Here is an 18,201-nt window from a genome sequence, read left to right as displayed (position 1 = left end):
GTTCTTTTCCCTTTTGGTTCTCTGCTATTTTTTAAAATCACACATACAGTATGCGGTTATTTTGCACTTGTTTTTAATTACGGATTCATTTTCCTCCCAACTTTGAATAGACAGTTTTACCTGTTCCTCCCAGGCCACACTGCAAAATGCCCGTAAGTGTAACGAAGGATTCCATGATCATGCTCGGATGATAATAATAATAGCCCCAATTGACAAATGGAGACACCAGTTTGATAACCAGCCATGAATGTATGCTTGGCTCTCTGTTCAATAATCATTCTTGAGGCCTCTCTTCCTTTCTGCCTGTGCTTGTCTTGAATGCTGCAACTTAATCCTTAACACTTCAAAAGTAAGTATTCATTTCCTGTTACCAAAAAAAAGTGGACCAATCGCTTGGGCCTGAACTCAAACAATGTGTCACGTGTGTTAACTCAATTGTGAAGATTTGAACAGCCTTTGGAAATGTTCCTGTATGTGAGGCCAGTTGTGCTGCCCCATGCACAGCACATCACTGGAGGAAGTGAAATGGCCAGGCTGCTATGTCTGCACATGTTACATCAATGTTAACATGATACCAATATCAATGTGCCACATGGACTTCTTGTTTTTCTGACTGAGCAACAAAAACAGTTTGATTAAAGGGTTTGATTCATAAGTCCTTGGGGGTCTGGTGAATGGGTCAGCAATGTTGTGAGACTTCACAATCGACACATTGCCATTGCTTGCCAATGGTTCTGCCTGTTTCAGTCATTTCTGGATGCCGGTTTCACCAAAAGAATCCACGCAGCGGAGGTATCTATGATGGCTCTCTGATGGAGTTCTGGCCCCACATCCACAGCCCTTCCCAAATGTCCTGCAAAACTTTCTTTGCTGCACTCATGCCAAACAAAGGCTTTTTTTGGAATTGTCCAAACCCAATGAAGACATAAACTCCAGACGCATCGCAAAGCCTGCACAATGTCTTCCCCTTGATCTTCCTGCATTGCATGACAGGACTTTAAGAACAATTTCCAGAGGCTAACACATTGGTCAAATATCTTGTCAATGAACCATATCAAAAGCATGGAATTAAATTACAATGTTTGCAGCATGATGCATGGCGTTGATATGGTGGGTCATTGTATTGCATGATGAAGTGACTGAGAATGCATACTGTTGCTGAATGGTTTCACCATTCACTGTGCTTACATATGGCACAGTTTCTGCTAGATGGTAAAGTGTTTATACGGCAGAATCTGGATAAACACATGCCTCATCTAGCAACCTCCTCGTCCCTCCAACTACTCTCCAGTTCTCGTGAAAAATGCTCTACTCATTTAGCTTGCCGTTTGTTCTGATCCGGTGAATTTAAATTTGTAATGAATTTCTATATTTGAATATTTCATATTTATATCTGAATACAAATATATGCCAACTATAAACTGTTAGAAATATGTAATTTCCGTTTTATTTTAATATAGTTATAAACTAATTAAAAAGTGTAACTAAACCTCAAGATACATGTTTTTTTTAATGTTACTTAAAACAAAAGGTAATCCTGCATTTCCAAGTGCATTGGCCAGCTGGTGTGGATTGATACAGTTTGTATTCACTGATATTTGATCTTTTGCTATCCTCTTTTAGATAAATGGTCAGCTAGAACAGCAAGACTTTCTGGGTAAGTTAACTGTCACCCGTCTGCTCTGATTTACAATTCTTCTATTGAATTGATCTAGTTTAGTTTAGAGATGCAGCATGGAAACAGGCCCTTTGACCCACTGAGTCCCCACCGACCAGCGATCCCCGCACACTAACAACATCCTACACACAGTAGGACAATTTACATTTATACCAAGCCAATTAACCTACAAACCTGTACATCTTTGGAGTGTGGGAGGAATATAAGGATCGAGGAGAAAACCCAGACTGGTCACGTGGAGAACGTACAATCTCAGCACAGACAAGCACTCGTAGTTAGGACTGAACCCGGGCCTCTGGCGCTGTACGGCAGTAGCTCCACCGCTACGCCACTGTGCCACCCTACTTATGTTTTATTTCTGAAATGGTTTGGAATAAAGCTCCTTGTATTATTCTGAATGCTTTTCTCTTAGAATGTATGAACCATCGTGTTGCTTCAGTGATACTTGACGGTTAAATGAATGGGGAGGATATCAGAATATATTGTGTTTATGTGGTCTACTCATGTTTTGAATGCAGGGCCTTACAATCTTGTCCATTTGTTCTTTTTGACACAGTTTTAAGCTTTGTAATCATTTGGATAAAATCCGTGCCCAATATTCTTAAATTAACAATGATACCGAGTTTTTCCCATTTACATTGAATTTGTTTTCGAAGGCTAAATAACATTGAAAAGAGTAGGAATAGGGTAGTGAAAGTTTTCAGCAGCAACCTGAATATAATATGGCCAAAAAAAAATGTCTGTTCATAAAGTCATGTGATAGGAGCAGAATTGGGCCATTCAACCCATCAAGTCTACTCCGCCATTCAATCATGGCTGATCTATCTCTCCCTCCTAACCCCATTCTCCTGCCTTCTCCCTATAACCCTTGACAACTGTACTAATCACAAATCTATCTATCACTGCCTCAAAAATATCCTGTTATACAAGGTGAGCTTACTGATAAAGTGCAATGATGAACATTTCAGATTAAACACAGTTTTGACACTTGATTCGTACCTAACACATATATAAGACCTGTTGTGTAAATAATGTCATTTTTATAACCTCCAAAACGATTGAACGGGGGAGATGAGGTAATGAGAGCTGGTGCAAATTGTGTGTGTGTGAAACTTGCTGAAGCATCTTTCTCAATAGATTTATAAAATCTGCCACCCAGTCAATATGGCATTAAGCTACTTTGGCAACTTTTTTAGATAGAAATCTTTCTTTTAAATTTTTCTTTTAAAATTAATCATATATGAAATATACAGACTGAAGGGTCCCGGCTTGAACCATAACCCATCCATGTCCTCCAGAGATGCTGTTTGATTCCAGCACTGCCTTGTGGAAATAGTTCATCAGTAGAAAATGCCACCTTCTGTTTTCTAATGCAAAGTAAATGGCGAAGATTTCTCGAAATATATAATCACCAATGTAATTGTAATTGTAATTGTAATTGTAAATCTTTATTGTCATTTCCTGAGTATTCGCATACTCAGAGGAAACAAAAAAAACGTTTCTCGACCAGTGTCCATTCAGTTTTCGTTACAAAATAAATAGCAATTAAAGTTAAAATACATGTCATGAACAATTTAACCCTCTAATAACATTCAATAACATTCAACAGCCGTTCCGACTGGCAGCGGGGTGTTTGTGCGCGATACTTGGCAGGGGGGAAAGTTCATTTAACAGTCTTATAGCCTGTGGGAAGAAGCTGAGGAGCATCCTGCTGGTTTTGCAGCTGATGCTCCTGTACCTCTTCCCAGATGGGAGGATGGTGAAAAAGTCATGCGATGGGTGGTAAGGGTCTTTGATGATGGAGATGGCTCTGTTGATGCATCTCTTCTTGTATATGTCCAGCAGGAAGGGGAGTGGAGCACCAATAATCCTGCTTGCGGTCTTCACTATCCTGTCCAGTTGGTGATGTTCGTACGCCTTGCAGCTCCCGAACCAGGAAGTGATGCCGTATGTCAGTGTGCTCTCAACAGTCCCCCTGTAAAAAGTCCGTAGGTGTGTGGTGGGGAGGCCTGCTTTCCGTAGTCTTTGGAGGGGGTGAAGTCGCTGCTGGGCTCTCTTGACCAGAGCTGTGGTGTTGGCCGTGGACGTCAGGTCATCAGACAGGTGTAGTCCTAGGAACTTCATGCTGCTGACCCTTTCCACATCAGCTCCGTCGATGTGCAGAGGTGTATGGTGTTGTTTCCCCGCCCTCCTGAAGTCAACCACCATCTCCTTAGTTTTTCCCACGTTAAGAATGAGGTTGTGGGATTTGCACCAACCTGTGAGCAGCTCCACCTCCATCCTGTACGCCGATTCATCGTTGTCACTGATGAGACCCACTACTGTTGTGTCATCAGCGAACTTGCTGATGAAGTTGTTATTGAGTCTGGCAGTACAGTCGTGTGTCAGCAGACTAAACAGTTTTGTTTCTCCTAGGGCTGAAGGGGGAGAAAGGTTCTTTTGGATTACTTGGAACGAAAGGTGGTAAAGGTGAAAAGGGGGAGCAGGGTTCCCCAGGAATACCAGGTATCGTTAAAGGTTTTATCCCTCTCCAATGTTAAAAATTGAAACGTGCGGGACGAGGTCGTTTTAACAACGTCACTTGTATGATTTGAGAGTGATTACAGTATTTCCCGTCAATGAAGACTCACCTGCGTCAAAGACGCACCCCCATTTTGAGTTACTAAATTTTGAAAAAAGGCTGGCGGGACATAGAATTTCTCACGCTCGAAAAAATTAAAATAAAAAATAAAAATAAAGAAAGTAACAACTCAATTCGCCCAAGGCTTCCAGATCTCCTCCATTCTGAATGGCTGAATGGGTGGGGGGTGGAGGGTGACAGCAAGTGGGGAGATTGTGGGAAAAACAAGAGCACACCAGGACAAGTTGAATCAGTTGGCTTATTCCTGTGTCAGCACGAGTAACCTAAATTGGTCCCTTGTTCTTTCTGACACAGGAGTAAGCTCCGCCGCCCATGTCCTGTTATCCATCCCCGCTGATCAGCTCCGCTCTATGATCTTTGCTCTTGAGCTGGTCCCCTGACTGCCCGGTCTACATTGAAAGACACGGACCGGTCAGTGAATGCCATGCAGTGTCACCCAGTGCAGCAAGTGAGGCCATGTCCTGCTCCCGGCAGCAGTCGGAATTTAAGGATTTGTGGGAAGCAGCTGACATGAGCGAGGAGAGGCGAGCAGTAGGAGAGAGGAGTTCCAATGGAGAGCACTGCCAGAAGTGAGCAGGGGCCGGCAGAAGGAGCTGAGGTGGGGGCCACATGTAGCCACCCAAGCTACTTCCCTCCCCAGCCACAATGCAATGGCTACGCGCCCTGAGCGCCATGGCAGCAGTGAGTGAATGAGTTGCTGCATGATCCCCGACCCCTTCCTTCTCAACGCTCCTGCCCGTGCTGATCCGGGCCAGACTCTCCACACGTTGTGAAAGGAACTCTCCCACCCCCCCCCCCCCAGCAGCGCTGTCCTTTTACAGCCGCTTCCCACTTTACAGCCACTTCCCATCAGCTGCCAGCAATGAGGGATAGACTTGGCTATCCCCCAGTACAGCAACATTGTTCTTGATGTTGCTGTACTGAGGGATAGCCAAGTTTATCTTTCTAGGCTAACAACCTCAAGACGCAGGTACATTTACGTGCCTTATTTTTGGGTAAAAAATAGCGCCTTCATTGCCGGAAATACGGTATGTCATGTTATATTTGGTATTCACCAATCTCAATTAATCAAAAATAATTCAGCTCACTTTTGTATTGGAAACAAAAAATCCCAATCCTCCCCAAATGGCCGCCCTCTGTGTTTGCCTATGATTTTGTGCAACATTAAATTGAGGCCCATCCCTCAAATGGCATGGACTGCAGCAAAGACTTGAATTGGGAATTAGTCATAGAGTGATACAGAGTGGAAACAGGCCATTCGGTCCAACTTGCCCAGACTGGCCAACATGTCTCAGCTACATGGGTCCCACCTGTCTGCATTTTGCCCATATCCCTCCACACCTGTTCTCATCCATGTTCCTATCGTACTGTTTTTAAAACATTGGGATAGTCCCTGCCTCAACTACCTCCTCTGGCAGCTCTTTCCATACACCCACCATCTTTTGTGTGAAAACGTTACCCCTCAGATTCCTATTTTTTTGATATTCTGGATAGGGACTGAGCAACTCAGAAAATATTTCACAAATCACTGTCAGGAACATTCTGAGCACTGAAACGCACTGCCCAGTATTCCTCCACCTCACATTTTTATATTTCTCAGCTTCTCCTTATTTTAGGGAAGTAAATTGTTCATCCAATCCATACACTTTAGATCTATGATACATCTGTCACACACCTCCAGATTCAGCGGCAGTTTCTTCCCAGCTGTTATCAGGCAACTGAATCATCCTACTACAACCTGAGAGCAGTGCCGAACTACTATCTACCTTTTTGGTGACCCTCGGACTATCCTTGATCGGACTTTGCTGCACTAAACGTTATTCCCTTATCATGTATCATGTATCTGTACACTGTAAATTGATCAGTTGTAATCATGTATTGCCTTTCCACTGACTGGAAAGCACGCAGCAAAAGCTTTACACGTGACAATAAACTGAACAGGACACCTAGTGGGTCTCAGTATAATCCCATCAATTCTACTCTCCCGCCTTATTTTCATGTAACCTATTTTCTATCATATAGCAATTAATAGCCCACCCCTCCCCCAATTCTAATGCCTGTGTCAATACATTAATAAACTAAAGTCATAAGGAGGGCTGCCCTTTATTCTGACTATAGAACTGACAGCTGTAGTTACAGGTATTAGTTCTGCTGGGTTGTAGTACACCCCATGGAAGAACGCAAGCTGCTCTCTGACAAATGTGGTAACAGCCCAAAGATAGACACAAAATGCTGAAGTAACTCAGTGGGACAGGCAGCATTTCTGGAGAGAAGGAATAGGTGACCTATTGGGTCAAGACCCTGCTTCAGGCACCCCAATACCTTCAACTGTTGTCCATCATAAAGGGCCTGTCCCACTGACGCGACCTTTCAGCGACTGTCTTCGACCTTCAAGCTCGAGGGCACTCGCCTGAAAAACCTCCAGCTGGATCGACCCTCAGCTATTAAACCGCGAGTCGGATCTACTGTCTGCACTCACACACACACACACACACACACATCACAAAAGTGGGGGCCAGGGAAAGCGGGGGAGCGCTGTCTGAAATTCACACCCGCGATGAACAGGAAGGTAAAAGACGGCTGGCACAGTGTACGGTAAGTCCTTTAGAGAGCGTGGAGGGTGGGAGGGGGAAAGAGAAGGGGAGAGAGGGGGAGTGAAGGGGAGAGAAGGGGCGAGAAAGGGGGGAGAAGGAGTGGAAACACATTTAAGAAGCCCGACAAATTTTAATAAAGTTTAGTGGACATTTAACATTACCGGTCGGTTTTCCTTGGTTCTGAAAACTCCAATGAGCCAATTAAAATGCCCGGTCAGCAAAGGAGATTGCCTACGGCTACCTAGCCTGCCTAGCGACCCCACTCCACTTCACTACCAGTTCAAAAGAACCATGCCGACCAATGTTTACTCGCAAAATAATTTTCAGCAGCTGAAAAATGTTCCTCGACCAAACTGAGGCCACGAGTATGCGGGAACTCCCCTCGAGCATGAAGGAGAGTTCCAGTGACCTCCTATGGCCTCCTAGGACCACGTGTCGACCGTGCTGCGAGTTTGAGTCGACCACAAACTCTTCTAATCTCGCAAATTAGGTTGCCGCAGTTGGACAGGCCCTTAAGGATGCTTCAATGTAGTGACAATATTACAATTCAGGGTACAAACTTCAAGAATGGCATAACTTTCGGTAATTAAGCATTAATTATTTTGTTTGTTTAAGTTTATCATTGAATTTTACGTGTTTTCAATTTCTTTTAGGTCCCTATTCACCATATCACAGCCATAAAGTAAGTACCAAAGCAAAATGCTGCCAAGCTGAGAAATCTTAATGAAAATAGAGAATGTTGAGACTCTGCAGCAAGCCAGTCAGTCTTTGCTATCACAACTACAACAGCAGCAAGTGTCAGGGTTGGTAAACTTCCTACTCTCAGGTGCATTCATGTGAAATCAACTGTTGCCAGGTTTTATCACTTGTTTCCTTCAGAGTGGTAAGTCTACCACAGTGGTAATGGATCAGTTTAGTGAAAGTCAAAGGGACGTGACCTTAACGAAGATAGACACAAAATGCTGGAGGAACTTAGCAGGACAAGCAGCATTATTGGAGAGAAGGAATGGGTGACGTTTCGGGTCGAGACCCATATTGGGGTGCCTGAAGAAGGGTCTCCACCCGAAACGTCACCCATTCCTTCTCTACAGAGATGGTGCCTGACCCGCTGAGTTACTCCAGCATTTTGTGTCTATCTACGGTTTAAACCAGCATCTGCAGTTCCTTAATGCCTGACCTTAATGAAAATGTTCTCACATCAATGTAGCCCGATTGAGTGATAACTTCAGATGGAGTTTTCAATATGCTAATGCCAACATATAATAACATGAATAATATAATTCTATGAGCCCTGCTATGGACACGGTTTAGTAAGTTAGAGAAGGCATTAGACTTGCTTGAGTTGGTGTTTATGTTGGATTACAAAGAGTCCTTGTACAGAGAGTCCCATTCCCAGGGAGTCTGTGCAAAAACTCCGTATCTTCAATCAATCAATTTTATTTGTATAGCACATTTAAAAACAACTCACGTTGACTAAAGTGCTGTACTTCAGTGCAGGTACTGATATGCTACATACAATGGTAGACAGACCTAACAATACATACAGAAACTGTTCACAGCGCCCCCTCAGAGTGCCTCAAAACGCTAGAGAGTAGGTTTTGAGCCTCGACTTAAAGGAGTCGATGGAGGGGGATGTTTTGATGAGGAGAGGGATGCTATTCTACAGTCTAGGTGCTGCCCCTGAGCTTAAACCTAGACCGCGGGATAGTCAGTGGCCCCAAGTCGGCCGACCTGAGGGACCTGGAGGTAGAATGGTGGGTTAGAAGATTTTTGATGTGGGGGGGGCAAGCCCGTTAAGGGCTTTGTATAAGAATAAGAGGCGCTTGAAGTTGATTCTGTACTGTGCTGGGAGCCAGTAGAGAGGTCAGGGTCGGGGTGATGTGGTCCCTTTTACGGGTACCCAGAAGTCTCGCTGCGGCTGTTGTGGTCACTGATGTCTCCGGCCGCTTTGAGGAAGATGTTTCCTACTGCACTTAACATAAATTAAGATCAGTTTATCAAGGCCACCCAATCCAAAGTTATCCATTTATAAAATCTGGGTAACAGATCTGTTGTCATTATCTGAAGATAGACACAAAATGCTGGAGTAACTCAGCGGGACAGGCAGCACCTCTGGATTGAAGGAATGGGTGATGTTTTGGGTCGAGACTTCTTCAGACTGAGAGTCAGGGGAGAGGGAGACTAGAGATATGGATGGGTAAGGTGTGAAAACGACACCTTTCAAGCAGATGAGCATGAGTAGAATGGTTCATTGTTAGCCGAGGGGAAGGAGACAACAATGCATTCAATCAGTGAAATTAAATCAGAAGGACAGTAGAACTAGTCAAAGAACTAGGATGGGGGGGGGGGGGGGGGGGGGGGGGGGGGGACAGACAGTGGGGGGGAAAGCAAGGGTTGCTTGAAGTTATGTTCATATCATATGGTTGTAAGCTGCCGAAGCGAAATATCTAAAAATGTGATATCGCGAAATGTCATTATCTTGTTCGGCAATCAGCATTTCTACAGCATTTTAACAATCGTTGAAATCCTTGATTAATTATAGACCCAGTTTCTGAGTTAGAGATTGTGTTATTAGGTCCCAAAATTAATGATCTGGATGAGGGAATTGAAGGCAATATCTCCAAGTTTGCGGATGACACTAAGCTGGGGGGCAGTGTTAGGTGTGAGGAGGATGCCTGCAAGGTGACTTGGATAGGCTGGGTGAGTAGGTACGGGATACTGAGTGGATGATCAGCCATGATCATATTGAATGGCGGTGCAGGCTCGAAGGGCCGAATGGCCTACTCCTGCACCTAATTTCTATGTTTCTATGTCTATGTCCCATTCCAGAGACTTGAGCACAAAAGTCTGGATGAATGGAGTTCTGCACAGCCAGATACAAAATTAAACTGAGGCCCATCTGCTCTCTCAAAAGGCTGTAAAAGGTCTTGCAGCACCAGTTTTAAAAAGGCCAAAGGAATTATCTCTGTTATTAGGTCGGTATCACTATGTTCTTTGTGAATCTTGATTGATTAAAAGATATGGAAACAGGCTCTTTAGCGCACTGAGTCCACTGTGATTATCGATCACTCGTTTACATTATTTCTATGTTATCCTACTTTCTCATCCACTCCCTACACAATAGGAGCAATTTACAGAGGGTCAATTAACTTACAAACCTGCATGTCCTATGGAGGTGGGAGGAAACCGGAGCACCTGAAGAAAACCCATGTGGTTACTGGGTAAACGTGAAAACTCCACACAGACAGCACCCGAGGTCTTTGCTGCTGAGAGGCAGTGGCTCTACCAGCTGTGTCACGATGCTGGCCGATGCCACCAGATTTTGTTGTGACTTGGTTTAGTTCAGCTTAGAGATACAGTGTGGAAACAGGCTCTTTGGCCCACTGAGTCCGTGCCGACCAGCGCTGTGAGGCAGTAACTACCGCTGTGCCATGATGCCAGCGTAAGGCTGTTGCCTCTCCTGCATGGCAACATTTTTAAAAATACCTCATTGGCTGTCAAGTGCTTTGGGATGCCTTTATATCATGGCAGACACAATATAAGCAGGGCTGCCAACTCTCACGCTTTGAGCGTGAGAATCACGCCCTCAAGCAAACTCTCACGCCCTCACGCTGATCAGAAATTTCTCACGCTTTGTGGTGAGAAATTCTGTGATCAACAAAAATTCCAAAACTCGGATAAACTGCATGTTCCGCGGGTGTTGGAGAGCCGGGGCTGAGGGAGGGATGGAAGCAGCGGGCGGATACAGATGCGGGGAGCCGGGACTGGTGAGTTTGCGGGGCTGACGAGTATTTGCACGGCTAGCGAGTCGCTCGCTGCAGCTTCAGCCATGGAGCACTCCGGACAGTACGAGTGTCCCGGGCCGTCGGGGGCGTCGGGGGCGTTGCGCCTCTGCCGCACGAGTCTCTGTGTCGAAGGGACAGACTCTCAAAGAGAAGGAGGAGAGAGAGGAGAGGGGGGAGGAGACAGGGAGAGCGGGAAGCGAGAGAGGGAGAGAGGGAGAGATGGAGAGAAGGAGGATGAAAGAGAGAGGGAGAAATGGAGAGAGGTGGAGAGAGATGGAGAGAGGGAGGGATGGAGGGCATTTCAGATATGAGGGAGAGAGAGAGAGAGGATATAACAATGTTTTTTTTTATCAGGCCAATAACATTTTAGAGAGAGGAGAGGATTGAGAATTGATAGGGATGGAGAAAGAGGGAGAGAGAGAGAGGGGAGAGAGGGAGGGGGAGGAGAGAGAGAGAGGCAGGGGGAGAAAAGAGGGAGAGAGAGAGGAAGGAGAGAGAGGGGGGGAGAAGAGAGAGAGAGAGAGAGGAGAAAGAGAGGGGAGAAGAGAGGAGAGAGAGAGGGGAGAGAAGAGAGGGAGAGGGGAGAGAGAAGAGGGGAAGAGAGAGATAGAGGAGAGGGGAGGGGGGGAGAGAGAGAGAGAGGAGAGGAGAGAGAGGAGAGGAGAGAGGAGAGAGGGAGGCGAGAGAGGAGAGAGAGAAGGAAGAGAGAGGGGGAGAGAGAGAGGGGGAAGAATGTGAGAGGGGGAGAGGAGGGAGAGAGAGAGGAAGGGAAGGAGAGAGGGGAGAGAGGGGAGAGAGAGAGGGAGAGAGGGGAGAGAGAGTGAGAAAGGGAGGGAGGAAGGGAGAGAGAGAGAGAGAGAGAGAGGGTGAGAGAGAGAGAGAGAGGGGGGAAAGAGAGAGGGGAGAGGAGAGGGAGGGGAGAGAGAGAGAGAGAGGGAGGGAGAGAGAGAGGGAGAGAGAGAGAGAGGGAGAGAGAGAGAGGAGAGAGAGGGAGAGGGTGAGAGAGAGGGAGAGAGAGAGAGAGGGAGAGAGAGAGAGGGAAAGAGAGAGAGAAAGAGCAAGAGAAAGACAGAGAGAGGCGAGACAGAGAGGGGAGGGGGAGGGAGAGAGAGAGAGAGGAAGAGAGAGAGGGGAGAGACAGGGAGAGAGAGAGGGGGAGAGAAAGAGAGGGGAAGAATGAGGGGGGGAGAGAGAGAGGAGGGAGTGATCGAGAGAGAGAGGGAGAGAGAGAGAGGGGAGAGAGAGAGGGGGAGAGAGAGGGTGGGGAGAGAGGAGAGAGAGGGAAGGGAAGAGAGTGAGAGGGGGGAGTGAGGGGTGAGAGGAGAGACAGAGAGGGAGAGAGGAGAGAGAGAGGGGGAAAGAGAGTTGGAGGGGAGAGAGAGAGGGGGGTTGAGAGGAGAGAGAGTGCATCCTGGAGGACAACCAGTGGCTGCTGGAAGTAAGTTGCTAGATTTTCACTTACTGTAACTGCAGGAAAAATGGTCCCGATGTTGGGGGCATTCAGAACCATGGGTCACAGTTTAAGAATAAAGGGGGGGGGGGGGGGGCAGTTAGGACTGAGATGGAGGACAAACTATTTTCACGCAGAGAGTTGTGAATCTGGAATTCTCTGCCACAGAAGGCAGTGCAGGCCAATTCACTGGATGTTTTCAAGAGAGAGTTAGATTTAGTTCTTGGGGCTAACAACATCAAGGGATATGGGGAAAAACAGGAAAGAGGTACTGATTTTCGATGAATAGCCATGATCATATTGAATGGCAGTGCTGGCTCGAAGGGCCGATGGCCTATTCCTGCACCTATTTTCTATGTTTCTATGCTTGAGTATATGGCAATAAAACTCGATCACTTGATTTTGAAGCATTCATGCATGGTGGAGGTATAATGTAGTCATAGAGTGATACAGTGTGAAAACAGGCCCTTCGGCGCAACTTGCCCACACCCACCAACATGTCCCAGCTACGCTACCTGCTTTTGGTCCATACCTCCAAACCTGTCCTATCCATGTATCAGTCTAACTTTTTCTTAAATGTTGGGATGGTCCCTGCCTCAACTACCTCCTCTGGCAGCTTGTTCCATGCACCCATCACCCTTTGTGTGGATAAAGTTACCCCTTAAAAAGTTACCTCTTAAAAATACTTCATACAAAAAACATTGAAATCATACTTCTACAGTGCACTAAAACATGATTTTAATACATCAAATTTCAAAACGTTCCTACCCCCTTCTTCCACACGCTCTCCCCACTCGGTTGCTCCACTCCCTCACCGGGTACCCCCAAGGCCAGTGATCGCACAGCCTCCCCCTTTCAAAAACGCTCCAATCCATTTTAAAGCATATATATTGCATTCAAGTGTAAGTATGCACCATATTGCACAATTCCAAAGGGAGGGGGACATGTTAATGTTAATGTTAATGTTAATTTTTCATCAGTCATCCTGAGTCATAAAATTTATTTTTACTTTATTCTGAAGGGTGAAAAAGGAGACACTGGAGCATTGGGCGAGAAGGGGGAGAAAGGAGAATCAGGTGGCAGCTTGTTCCTACCTGGTATACCTGGGCCACTAGGCCCCATTGGGCCTCACGGGAGACCAGGGCCTGTGGTAAGTAACTCAGCAGAAAACATCAACATATTCCTTCCTCAGCCATGCATTCACTATGACAAAGACAAATGGTCAGATCAAGAACCCTGCACTTACAACAACTGGGACTTGAAAATACTGTCTCAGTGTACTGCTGCTATACACTTGTGCTGTATCTGAGATGCTTATCTAATATTATGTAAGTGCTTATGTATAGTGATAATTTTACAGTACTGTAGACAGAAATGAATTTCACTATACCTAGATACATGAGGCAAATAAAGTGGCACACCATACCGAATGGTATTAGAAATATGCCAATTGCCAGAAAATTGTGACGTTCATCTTAATATAGCATCACAATACAATACAATACAATACAATCACAAAATTATTTTATTCGCCAAGTATGTTTTGCAACATACGAGGAATTTCATTTGCCAAGTCAGTCATACAAATAAAAAGCAAGGGAACACATGAAACACATTTTAACATAAACATCCACCACAGTGACTCCACATTCCTCACTATGATGGAAGGCGAAAAGAAATATCAAATCTCTTAATTTCTTTGTCCTCTGTCGGGGGCCTCAAGCCTTCCGTTACGATGGGACGATCTTGACTCCCGTAGCTGACAGCGTTTGGGCCCTCCGCGTCGGGGCGATAAGCTCCTGCATTGGGGGGGATGTCAGCTCTTCACGCCGGGCGATCTGACCCCACGTCAGGGCTGGTCGAACCTCCGCGTCGTTGGAGCTCCCAACTCGGTCTCTCCCGAGACTGCGAGCTCTCGATGGTAAAGTCCTCAGGCCGCGGTTGGAGTGATCCCAGGCAAGGGATCGGCTCCGATGTTGAGTCCACGCCCCACGGTGGGGCTCAAAGTCAGTCCGAGGAAACCTCCGTTACAATTACAGGCATCACATGCAGTTAATGAGTGGGAACAGGTCTTTCACTTTCTGGATCTGTGACCACCTGTTCTTCCCCAGCACCTTTTTGAGAGAATTAGTGTGCTTGCAATGAAAACACTACACTGTGATCTGTTATGAAGATGACTGCAGCCTCCTCTTTAACTCTTCTTTGATTGTACTGTTATTTACCCCTATTGGGACCAAGTGGCAGACTGAATAATCGCATGATTTTTTGGCCTCTTGTATTGAATTGAATCCTTTATTTGTCATTCAGACCTTTCGAACGAAATGATGTTGCCTGCAGCCATACATGTAATAATAACAACACACAATAAACACAAATTAACATCCACCACAGTGAGTTCACCAAGCACCTCCTCACTGCGATGGAGGCAAAAGTCTTAGAGTTACTGTCTCTTCCCTCCTCTTCTCCCTCTGCGCTGAGGCGATACCCCACCGGGCGATGGTAAGTCAGTCCCGCGGTTCAAGCTCCGCGGCCTGGGGGTGGTCGAAGTTGCCGCCCTCCAGTCCAGCGGACGCAGCTGTTGCCACGGGAGCTCCAGAAAACAGGCACCAGCCTGTGCCCTGCGAGCTCCCGACGATGTCCTCCACTGGCCCGCGGCCGAACCCCGGTTTCAGGTCACCGCTGCCTCAGCCACCGGCGCACCGTCTCCGCCCCGCACCGGGCCGCCCACACGGCAGCGTCTCCACCCCGCACCGCGCCGCCCACACAAGAGCGTCTCAGTCCCGCACCGCGCCGCCCACACGGGAGCGCATTCCAGCCGAGAGCCGGGCCACCCACACGGGAATGCATTCCAGCCGGGACCCAGGCCGCCCACACATGATCGCCTTCCAGCCAGTAACCAGGCCGCCCACACAGGAGTGTCTCAGCCCCGCGCCGTCCGCCCTCACCGGAGCGCCGAGTCGTGCCGCTGCCCGAACGTTGCCGCAGCTCGAAGACGGCCAGCCTGGCGTTGGCAAGTCCTGGCTGGCTCTACCTCGGGATCCTCGAGGTCGGTTGCAGGTTGGAGGCCGCCAGCTCCGCCATTAGGCCTCAGCTCAGGCGGGGGAAGAGAAGGGGGATACGACAAAAAAGTCGTATTCCCCCGAAGGGAGAGACAGAAAGCCCTGTTTCAGCCCCCCCACACACACATAACACCACCTAATAACCAAAAGTTTAACTGAACTAGACAAAAAAACAACACAAAAAAAGTAAAAACAGACAGACTGCAGGCGAGCCGCAGCCGTTTCACAACGCCGCCATTTCTGGATAATCCTTTGAAATCTTGAAAATCCCAGTCTTACGGCGTTCTTCACGTTTTCAGTACCAAGGACTAATTTCTCATGTTCCCTTCCGTACGCTAACACTCTCTTACCTGGTAGCGTCATAGTGTGTCAGCATACCTTTAGCTCCCACTTTGTTGCAGATCTCACGTTTAATATCACCCAAACAAACGAAACATACTACAGCTTTGATAAACGTGAAAACAAAAAAAAAAGAAGGCCGTAAATACTTCTTTACAGCCTGATAGACAAGCATCTCAATTCTTCTTTTTAATTCTTCTGGCTTTAATTCGTTAATTTTACACATGGTTCACTTCCTGCCTCCCTGCAGGGACCCAAAGGTGAATCTGTTATTGGACCGATGGGCCCGCCGGGAATTCCTGGAATACCAGGTCCTCCAGGATATGGAGTTATGGGTGCACCAGGACGTCCTGGACCCCCTGGAACTCCAGGATTGCCGGGAATTTATGGAGCAGGTGAGTCCGCTCAGATATTCAATATTGATGGTCAGATTTCAATTTTAGATGTTCAATACTGAAACATAGAAAATAGGTGCAGGAGTAGGTCATTCGGCCCTTAGAGCCTGCACCGCCATTCAATATGATCATGGCTGATCATCCAACTCAGTATCCCGCACCTGCCTTCTCTCCATACCCCCTGATCCCTTTAGCCACAAGGGCCACATCTAACTCCCTCTTAAATATAGCCAATGAACTGGCCTCGACTACCTTCTGTGGCAGAGAGTTCCAGAGATTCACCACACTCTGTGTGAAAAATGTTTTTCTCATCTCGGTCCTAAAGGATTTCCCCTTTATCCTTAAACTGTGACCCCTTGTCCTGGACTTCCCCAACATCGGGAACAATCTTCCTGCATCTAACCTGTCCAACCTTTTAAGAATTTTGTAAGTTTCTGTAACAACCCCCCTCAATCTTCTAAATTCTAGCGAGTACAAGCCGAGTCTATCCAGTCTTTCTTCATATGAAAGTCCTGACATCCCAGGGCTCAGTCTGGTGAACCGTCTCTGTACTCCCTCTATGGCAAGAATGTCTTTCCTCAGATTAGTTGACCAAAACTGTGCGCAATACTCCAGGTGTGGTCTCACCAAGACCCTGTACAACTGCAGTAGAACCTCCCTGGGAAGTGGGAATTCAAATTCACTATCAAAGGCCGCATGATGCCCGGATGCCTGGAGATCAAGATGAAGCCAGAGATACCTCGGTTTTACATCACCAATGGAGCTTGTCGTCGCTGCGCTACAAAGTGGCCGCGTTGGAGTAGAAACCTAGTTCTCACCTTTCAGTGACATGTTCTTCTTATGTTACAGGCATTGCACTTCCTGGACCCCCAGGACCAGCTGGCCCACCAGGACGAGGAGACAGTGGCAGCTTGGTAAGTGTAAGAAGACTTGGCAGATGAGTGCAGTGTAGAGGAACGTGGGCAGGCTGAACCTTTCCATTGGAAATCCCTGGAGAAAACAGCCATGAATCCCTGGAGCGTCCTTCATGCCAGGAGTTACACGGTCGCATCTGACTTGCAGTTATGGTCTTTCCTTTCTTCAGATAGTTTGCGTAAGAGTTGAGAGGGTTTTCCCAGGAGAGGTATCCTTTGAAAAGTAAAAATGAATCTCATGAAAATATACAAAGTTCGCAGCAGGCTGGAGTCTGTGAACAGGGAATGATAGTCTGTGAGCAACACCCCGGGGGCATGAAAATATACAAAGTTCTCAGCAGGCTGGAGAGTCTGTGAACAGGGAATGATAGTCTGTGAGCAACAAGGCATTTTTACCTGTGAACTTGTCTACTGGAAGATGTTGATAACAATAGGCTCACAGCAGATGATACACATGGGCGCTCGATTCCACCCTCAGTTTTCACCCTCACTCAGTGTTATGAATTCTCTGCTCTAGAGTGGTCAGGTCGTGTGATTGAAGCAGAATTAGGCCATTCGGCCCATCAAGTCTACTCCGCCATTCAATCATGGCTGATCTATCTCTCCCTCCTAACCCCATTTTCCTGCCTTCTCCCCATAACCCTTGGCACCTGTACTAATCAAGAAGCTATCTACAGTATGTGTAGGAAAGAACTGCAGATGTTGGTTTGAATCGAAGGTAGACACAAAATGCTGGAGTAACTCAGCGGGACAAGCAGCATTTCTGGGGAGAAGGAATGGGTGGCGTTTCGGGTCGAGACCCTTCTTCAGTCTGAAGACCCGAAACGTCACCCATTCCTTCTCTCCAAAGAATCTATCAATGTCTGCTTTAAAAATATCGATTGACTTGGCCTCCACAGCCTTCTGCGGCAGAGAATTCCACAGATTCACTATTCTGACAAAAGAAATTCCTCCTCATCTCCTTCCTAAAGGATGATTGCACAAATAATGAAGCAATCCCCATTCAAAGGTAGCAAGACATGGACAATGTCTGGACTGGGTTGGTAGGTGGCAAGTAACATTCATGCCACACAAGTGCCAGAAAATGATGATATCCAACAAGAGAATATCCAGCTACTAACCTACAATAGTAGCTGGATATTCAATGGTATTCCCATCACTGCATCCCCTACTATCAATATCCTGGGGTTACCATTCACTAAAAACTGAACTGAAGTAACTATATACATAATCTAAACCTAAACTATATCTAAACTAAATCTAAATCTAAACACAACACAAAACCATCTCCTTCAACCACATGGCCAATGTGGTATAAGAAGCTTATGGGCTTATTTGTCGTCTAG

General features: G+C 46.6%; 1 protein-coding gene across 4 annotated transcripts in view; it reads left to right on the top strand.

Moving 5' to 3' along the window:
- LOC129696582 (collagen alpha-1(XVIII) chain-like) overlaps positions 1–18,201 on the top strand; it is a 294,981-nt gene that overhangs the window by 259,745 nt on the left and 17,035 nt on the right. For 3 of the 4 annotated variants that reach the window (XM_055634627.1, XM_055634628.1, XM_055634630.1), the window contains 7 exons: positions 111–152; positions 1,624–1,657; positions 4,094–4,183; positions 7,567–7,595; positions 13,170–13,298; positions 15,797–15,941; positions 16,791–16,855. In XM_055634627.1, coding sequence (XP_055490602.1) covers positions 111–152; positions 1,624–1,657; positions 4,094–4,183; positions 7,567–7,595; positions 13,170–13,298; positions 15,797–15,941; positions 16,791–16,855 — 534 coding nt within the window. The remainder of the gene's footprint in view (positions 1–110; positions 153–1,623; positions 1,658–4,093; positions 4,184–7,566; positions 7,596–13,169; positions 13,299–15,796; positions 15,942–16,790; positions 16,856–18,201) is intronic. The other variant, XM_055634629.1, reaches the window with a different exon arrangement.

Source organism: Leucoraja erinacea, chromosome 4, assembly GCF_028641065.1.
Source record: "Leucoraja erinacea ecotype New England chromosome 4, Leri_hhj_1, whole genome shotgun sequence".
NCBI lineage: Eukaryota > Metazoa > Chordata > Chondrichthyes > Rajiformes > Rajidae > Leucoraja > Leucoraja erinaceus.
This window is presented reverse-complemented; position numbering and strand designations above follow the sequence as displayed.